The sequence below is a fragment of the Sus scrofa genome, chromosome 2, assembly GCF_000003025.6.
Source record: "Sus scrofa isolate TJ Tabasco breed Duroc chromosome 2, Sscrofa11.1, whole genome shotgun sequence".
Lineage (NCBI taxonomy): Eukaryota > Metazoa > Chordata > Mammalia > Artiodactyla > Suidae > Sus > Sus scrofa.
In genome coordinates, this window is record NC_010444.4 from 40,968,446 (window position 1) to 40,976,703 (window position 8,258).

Genomic DNA, 8,258 nt, shown 5'->3' on the forward strand with positions numbered 1-8,258 from the left:
AAACTTTGAAGTCCCAATAATTCTTCTTAAGTTTAGTGTCAATTTCAAGTGATTAATAAGTACATCTTATGAATCATTCTTAAGCCTGTATTTGCTAAGCTTTTCAAATATCTAGATCGTTCAGCATGCTTTTCAATTCTATAAAGTTAAAAAGGTTTTCATTCTAGATGGACAGTAAAATGTTATGTCAAGAAGAGACTCTTTTCCCATGCACTGACAGGAAAATCCAGCATGGGGAATTGATTGCTTATTGATTGAGCAAAGCTAAACTTCTAGATTTACCAAAGAGTCTGTCTCAATCTGATTAATTTGGAAAAACAAGGACTGCTTGTTTAGCGCTGTGTGTCCTAACCATCCTGGAACTCCTGGTTCCTCTTACCTTCAGAGAAATATGGTTTACAACACAATGGTTCAATAAACAAAAGTGTGTCCAGGTCCAAGTGATTTGCCTTCCAGTTTTCTTTGAACTAAGTTGATTCTCTGCCTAAATAGGGACACACAACTCTCTACACATTATCTCTTTCTATATTCCCAGTAGTGTGTCCTCTGGTCGGATTTGCTGGATGGGCATCTGCCCAAAAGCAGAGCCTCCATCACTCCAAAGCCCCCATCCTGATTCAGGGGCTCCAGACTCATCACGTGTACTTCCAGGGATGGGGAATAAGATCAAGGAGACCTGACCCAGGTCAGAAGGAAAGCTGGGGCAGGTGCCACTTATAAAAAGTCTGGGGCTGATGATGATGACAGAGCCCTGGCTTGGCATACCTGTCCTTCTCGGCACATAGAGTGCCCACCTCCAGGTCTGGCATGTTTGAGAAAGTCTTAGAATTATTGGCATTTGGACCAGTGAGAAGGTCCATTCAGTGGGGAAAGGTCCATTTCCTTTCAGTGAGAGGAAAACCTGAGCCCATGGCTTCCTGTGGTCCAGCCGGCTATAACATGTCCCAAATCTGCTTCCTAGGTTCCACCAACTCTAATCCTGTGGGCTCTCTCAGATAGATGGGGAGTCATTGATCAGGGAAAGAAACACTTTGTGCTTCCTCAGACCTTCACCCCAATTCCATCCCATCTTCAGTAAGATTCTAAATCTTGACTTTCTATAATATGGCTAACACCTCAACCTGCTGCATTCCTTCTTGGCTGACTCAAGATGCCTTCCCTCCTAATGAACATATGTATATGGTTTTTTGTTGTTTCTTTTCCCCCCTATTTTCAACATTTTGGCTCTCTTTTCTGATTGAAATACTCATAACAATATTTCTGTTTTGAAATATAGATTTTTATTGTTATTCAGGTATGGTAAGGCCAATAGATCAGGAGACAACTGCCATTAAAAAGATAGCTTGGGATTTCCCTGGCAGCTTAGCAGGTTAAGGATCTAGTGTCACTGCTGTGGTTCCTGCTGTGGCCTGAGTTCATTCCCTGGCCCAGGAACTCTCACATGCCATGGACATAGCTGAAAAAAAGATAGCTTGTTACTCACAGATCCCAAAAGAAGGGGAAACTCCAGGCTAGTGAGGGGAGGGATTGATCATATGAGGTTGATCTTACCCAGGGTAGATCAGGGGACAGAGAAAGTAGGAGAAAACATGTCTTTATTGTGGTTTCCATGGGAAGAAGAGTGAGGTGGGGTAAGCAGGTTTAGGATTGGCTAGTTTGAATACTTCCAGCTGGCTCTGGGCATAAGGGCTGGTCCCTCGTTGTCTGGTACCTGGTCCTGGAGTAATTAGGGCAGGTGGATGGTGGCCCAGAGTGTGAGAGCCTGATAAAGGAGGTGGTTGAGGTGGGCTCTGGGGTGGTTGGTTGGTTTGCACATGAAAGTCTCATTCATAGGTTGGTTTTCTAATCTCTAGGAATTGGCTACCTCTGGGAGAGGTGGCCCCTTCAGGGGCAGTGAGACCCCGGGATGTGAAAGCATCAAAAACAGATAGAAAACGGAAAGACGAGATTAACACATCTTCTGACGTGCCCTTTGGGTGGCTCGAGCATCCTGCGGTTGTCAGGTGAGCCAGACTGTATGAGGCTCTTTCCAGCGGATGTAGTTTCCTTGCCTGGTTTGCTTTATCTTGTTGTACATCCCTGTAACCTCTACTCTGCTACCTCAGTGCCTCCAGTCTCAATCCACACCCAGTGGTCCTCTCTTGCTCCGCTGCACACTGGTCAAGAACCTGGTGACCTCCTCCATGGAAGACTCCACTGTGTTCTAGAGTTCTTGTCAGTCAAGTGCAAGTGCCTCCTCTTTTACACACATTTGCCTCCAGCCTGCCACCCAGAAAGTGGACTCCCTAAATCTTCCATCACCTGCCTGCATCCATCCCAGGGACCTACCATACCTACATCCCCAATGGGTTCTATCCACTGTTCACATTCCTCTTGCCCTGGCCTGCGCCACAGTCCTGTCCCCTTGGTGCCACAGAGCACAGGCTACACTGCTCATGCCGGGGCGGGAGGATGCGATGCGATGCCCACTGAATCATCACCATGTCTTCCACGTCTCTCATGCACTGGCCCCAGGTGCTGCCCAACAGCATCTTAACAAGTCCTGAAGGATGGTGAGGCAAAGGGTGGGACACACACTTCCCCATGGGCCCCCACTGCTTGATGTGAAATTGTCTCATCCAGGCCTGGCATAAGGAGAACCTTCAAAGCTGTGTGGCTCTACTTCTCTGACGCCTATTTGGGACACAACTGGTTCTGTAAACAACCCTCATTTCTCTTGGCCCCTAGAGACACCCTCTGGGCCAAAGACGCACACAGTGGTCACTGTAGTCTCCCCACTTGGGTTAAAATCCCAAGCTCATGCATCTCAGAGGCCCTTATTTTTTTTTTAAATTGACTTTATTATTCAGGGAATTTTATTCATCTGTAAGGAATAAATCTGTTGCATTCCTTTAAAAATCCCCTGGGAATTTTTAACTAGGATTGCACTGAATTTATAAATTAACCCGAGGAGAATTGATGCCTTTAATAAGTTAAACATGAACACAACATACATCCCCACTTTTTATCCGCTAACAAACTTAAGTTTTCTCTGTAAATATCTGTGTATTTTTTAAGGTTGTTTCCTAGATAGTTGTTGGTTTAGGTGCTATTTTGTACTGTGTCTTTTTTTCATTTATAATGATTTTTATTTTTTCTATTGTAGCTGGTTTACAGTGTTTTGTCAATTTTCTACTATACAGCAAGGTGGCCCAGTCACACATGCATATATACATTCTTTTTTCTCATATTATCATGCTCCATCATAAGTGAACTAGATATAGTTCCCAGTGCTATACAGCAGGATCCCATTGCTTATCTATTCCAAAGGCAATAGTTTGCTTCTGTTAACCCCAAATCCCTATCCATCCCACTCCCCCCCGCTTGTCCCCAAGTCTGTTCTCCAAGTACAGGATTTTCTTTTCTGTGCAAAGGTTCATTTCTTTTCTGTGGAAAGGGCCTACGCCACAGCCACAGCCACAGCCACAACCACACAGGATCCGAACCACAGCTGTGACCTACAGCAGAGTGCATGGCAACGCCAGATCCCTAACTCACTGAGCGAGGCCAGGGATCAAACCCGCATCTGGATTCATTACCACTAAGCCACAATGGGAACTCCCAGAAAAAAACATTTTAAAAAAGCGTATATATACATATGTATGTATAACTGAATCACTTTACTATACAGCAGAAATCAACAGACCATTGTAAAGCAACTATTTGAATAACAAAATTTTTAAAAGAGGGAAAAAAACTTCTCTTCTTATTTCATTATGCCTTTTTGTCATTAATAGGTGTTGACCATTATGAAGTGCGTAGCTGAGTGGCCAAGGGGGCTTTTCTGCACCTGGAACTGAGAACTCAGCATCGGCACACAAGCGGTGAGGAGGAGCTCAGGGCAACCATGAAATTCAGAGGGGCCGGTCTATCAGCTTTGATGGTCAAGCACTTTAGACATGAGCTCAAAAGATTTAATTTCTGTCACACCTGCTGTCTGCCCAGCAGGGACCATCCTGAGGAAAGGACCAGAAAAGGAAGGGCCAGGCTGGAGCCGTCATCACTAATCTCATATCTGCCAGCAGCCCCAAGGCCTCCATCCCAGAGCTCCAGGCCCTTCATCTCTGCAGCTCTGGTGGCCCCTGCCTCAGCCCCTCCACCCGCGACAGTGGCTGCCAGGCCGCAAGACCTACCTTGTTTCTCAGGGTTGCACAACTGGGAAATGACCTGTGTGTGAGGACAAACATGGTTGTCCAGTAATTTCCCCTTGCAGTTTTGTAGGAGAAATGACCTGGCACCAGCCCAGCTCTTCTTCTCACCCATGATCCCAGCAGGAGGGCTCAGTATAAATACCAGCCACCTCTCCCCAGCAGGCAGCCACCAGCAGCTCTGCTCCACCAGAATTCAGGTGGGGGACTGCTCCAAGGAGTCCGCTCTTTACAAAAATATCCTTTAAAAAAGAATTCTTTTGTTGCGTGTTAGTTCTGTATGAGGTCGCTGCAGGGAGAGTGGCACATGGGAAATGCCTTTTGACTAATTACAGGCTGCTTCAGGAAGGGACAACTTGGTTCCAACTGCCCTCGTCCTCCACCGGTGCCACCTTGGTGACCCCTTAGACAGTCTTGGGTTCAGGGCTGGAGGGTTCAGAGAGGAGGGCTTGGGGCTCTGAGTGAGGTCCTGCTGCAGTGTTTCCTAGATGGACCACTGAGCATCACATGAGAACAGATGGAAATGAAGAGCCAGGTGCTCCTTGACCTACAAATCCCAAAGCAGATGTGTGCGCAGGGCTTGCCCGTGTCGCCCTGACCCTCTGTTGTCATTTCAGCACAATGAAGCTTTTCACAGGCCTCATTTTCTGCTCCTTGGTGCTGGGAGTCCACAGTCAGTGGCTTTCCTTCCTTGGTGAGGCTTATGAAGGTAAGACCCATGGAGGGGACATGGCACCTGTGGGCCTCGAGGACTCACCCTGAGCACCCTTAAGGGTTGGAGCTACTGTCCTAGGTGGTGTTGCCCTGTGGGTAGAATGTGCCAGGTGTCTGGGGAGCTTCTTGTCAAAGAGATTGAAAAGCACAGGATTCATGTAAATCAGTTACTAGAGAGAGAAGAGTCATCACTTCCAGCTGAAAGGTAAGTTTGAGTGGAAGACACAGAACAGGTCCTGAAATGGAGTTCCCTTTGTGGCTCAGCGGTTGGTGAATCCGACTAGGATCCATGAGGATTCAGGTTCAATCTCTGGCCTCACTCAGTGGCTTAAGGATCTGCTGTTGCTGTGACCAGTGGTGTAGGTTGCAGATGTGGCTCAGATCCCCCGTTGTTGTGGCTGTGGTGTAGGCCAGCAGCTGTGGCTCTGATTAGACCCCCTAGCCTGGGAACTTCCATATCCTGCAGGTGCAGCCCTAAAAAGGCCACAAATAAAGATAAAAAAAAATTTTAAATAAAGAACAAGTCCTGAAATAATACAAAATTTCCCTTAGGGCCATTGTGCAAAGTAGGATTAAGCTTCCTGCCTGTTCTCCTCCCCTCGCTTCATCCTTCCTTCCTTCTTTCCTTCCATGTCCTAATTGGGAAATGCAGAGACCTTCAGCTGAGCTCTTGCGGATGCTTCCTACCCCGAGTGACGCTGTCCCCGGGCCACTGTTTCCCCTTTCCTAACCTTTTAACAAACAACAACAGAAGCAGTGTGTGGTGGGGGACCCAACAGCACACATCAAGCCTCCACTAGCAACTCCGCACTTCCATGCAGTTTAGGGGACCAGCTCCCCCGCTGTGCCCAGGTCTGAGGAGGTTCCCATGACACTCTCAGTGCTCACTGGGGCAGTTCTAGGTGCACAGGGACAGTTGGCCACCTGCCTACCTGCAGAACATGCCCTGAGGGAGGCATCCGCCTGCACCTGAAGGGGCAACAAGGCTTAGAGCAGCTGAGTCCATTGCCAGGGGTCTGGGTGTCAGTCAGCAGATGGCAGGATAGAGGTTTGAACCCAGCTGCCTTGAGGCCAGAGCTCTTCCCAGCGTGACCTGTCCCAGTGCCACACCCTCAAGCTGGGCACTGATCAGTATGGGCTGCGTGTTGGAGTCACCGGGGAACTACTGATGCCTGAGACCCCACCCCCCAGAGAGTGAGGTAATTGGCCTGGGCTGTGAGGTCTCATTGGACTTTCAGCATCTTCCCAGCTGACTGGAAAGTGCAGCCAGGGATGAAAATGAACCACTGCTCTAGGGCTTGCTTCCTCAGGCAACCCACGTCGTCAGTACTGTCCACTTTGAAAGCTCTCAGGATGCCAACTGTATGCCTACCAGCCTGAGAACTCAGGTCACAGTCAGCGCCGTCATGCGGCAGGAATACATTCCCTTGGTGTCAAGGCAGAGGTACTATGTCTGCCCCTTTCTCAGAATCTGTCTCACCACCCAAGCCCCATGGGTCTTCCTGTGAAGCTTTGTGCTATAACTGTAGTTCTGCACTCAGGGCAATTTTGTGTCCTGGGGATATCTGGCAATGTCTGGAAACATGTTTGGATGTCACACTGGGAAACAGGTTACCACATCTGGCAGGTAGAGGTCAGGGATGCCACTAAACATGTCTCAATACCCAGGACAGCCCTGAGCAACAAAAAGGATCTGGCCCCAAATTTCAATGCCATGAAGTTGAAGAGTCCCATTGTCCCCTATGAACACATCATGTGGAGCCCTGAGTGAGATGGGGCCCTGAGCCAGCATCACAGGGTCAGACGACCAGGTCCAACACAGCTGCCCTCCCCCTGCCCCGCCGCCCTGCACGAGTCTCCTTCGAGTCGCCGGGAGAAGCCACCTGTGTGGAAGCAATGCTCTTCTCACCCTCTGGCATCCATGGTGCTACGACCACAAACTGAAACTGTGTCAGTGGAAGCTTTTTCACTCCTTGATTCTTCTCTAAGGTTATGTCACAGTTTTCTGTTCACCTGATATCCTTTTTCCGTGTGCTTTCCTTTCCAGGGGCCAAAGACATGTGAGAGCCTACTCGGACATGAGAGAAGCCAATTTCAAAAATTCAGACAAGTACTTCCATGCCCGGGGCAACTATGATGCTGCCCAAAGGGGACCTGGGGGCGCCTGGGCTGCTAAAGTGATCAGGTAGCAGGGGCCCTGGGGATGCAGGGGTGGGTGAGCAGAGCTTCCCTGCAGAGGGCAGCCTGGAGGGGCCACGCCCTGCAGAACTTTCCTGAAGGGCTGGGGCCCCTCCTCCTCTTCTCCACCCTCCCCTCTGTGCCCTGTGTGGGGTCTGAGCGGCTGCAGAGCCGAGCAAGGCTGGTGCAACAGGCCATTCCCCGGCCTCCCTCTCTGGGTGCTGTTTACCCAGCATAAGGGGGACCCGCAGGGCGGAGGCGGGCTGTGCCCGGGCAGCCTCAGGGCTTTAGCCCCTCTTTCCTTGGCTCCTCTCAGAGTCATCAACTCCTTGGACGAGGAGCCATGGGTCAGGTGGGGCTGCTGCTCCTCAGCCCTGGATTAACCTCCCTGCTGCCCTCCTCCATTGCAGCGATGCCAGAGAGAATGTCCAGAGAGTCACAGACTGGTTGAAGCATGGAGACAGTGGCCACGGAGTGGAGGACTCGAGGGCTGACCAGGCTGCCAATGAATGGGGCCGGAGTGGCAAGGACCCCAACCACTTCAGACCTCCTGGCCTGCCTGACAAGTACTGAGCTGCCTCTGCCTCTGCTCAGGAGATGGGCTGTGAGCCCCCTGAGGGCGGGGACACCCAGCTAGTGGGTTCTCTGTGCACAGAAGCCAGCAGATCTAATAAATGCTTAGGAGATGGACTGCTGAAGACTGTGTGTTATTCTTTGGTATAAGGACAGCGTGTTTGGTGCCAAGGGTGATGGCTGGACAGCCAGGTGAAGGCTGAGCCCGTGCCCCTGTGTTTGGTGTCAGGGACACCATCTCAGCGTCCCACAGGGCAGACTCCCTGCCCCGAGCCTTCCCCTGGTGAGACCCGCTCCTCTCCAGGCCCCTCTGGTTGCACTGCTGCTCTTCCCAGGCCCCTGTGTGTGCAGGCCCCCTCACTCCCTGTCAGTTGTGTCCTGTCGCCTTCTCTGCCCCGGGGTCTGGTCCCCTTAGCTTGTCCTCAGTGGTGTCTGTGTGGGGGCAGGACTGGAGTGTGGAATCCCACTCCAGCATGACCACCTTGATGTCCCGTTCCTTTCTCAGCAACTCCTACAAATCCATCTATTAACCGATTTCTGTGAGCACCATCCAGAAGCGCCTCCATCGCTGATTCCCTCCTCTCTATTGTCCTTGACTTATTTCAG

At 50.2% G+C, this 8,258-nt stretch overlaps 1 protein-coding gene across 1 annotated transcript; it reads left to right on the forward strand.

The window, feature by feature from the left end:
* On the forward strand, positions 4,352 to 7,777 carry SAA2 (serum amyloid A-2 protein). Its single transcript, XM_005661095.3, is given in 5 exon segments — positions 4,352 to 4,424; positions 4,749 to 4,896; positions 6,949 to 6,960; positions 6,963 to 7,086; positions 7,490 to 7,777. Coding segments are annotated over 4 exon segments (387 nt in total). The 5' UTR covers positions 4,352 to 4,424; positions 4,749 to 4,808; the 3' UTR covers positions 7,653 to 7,777.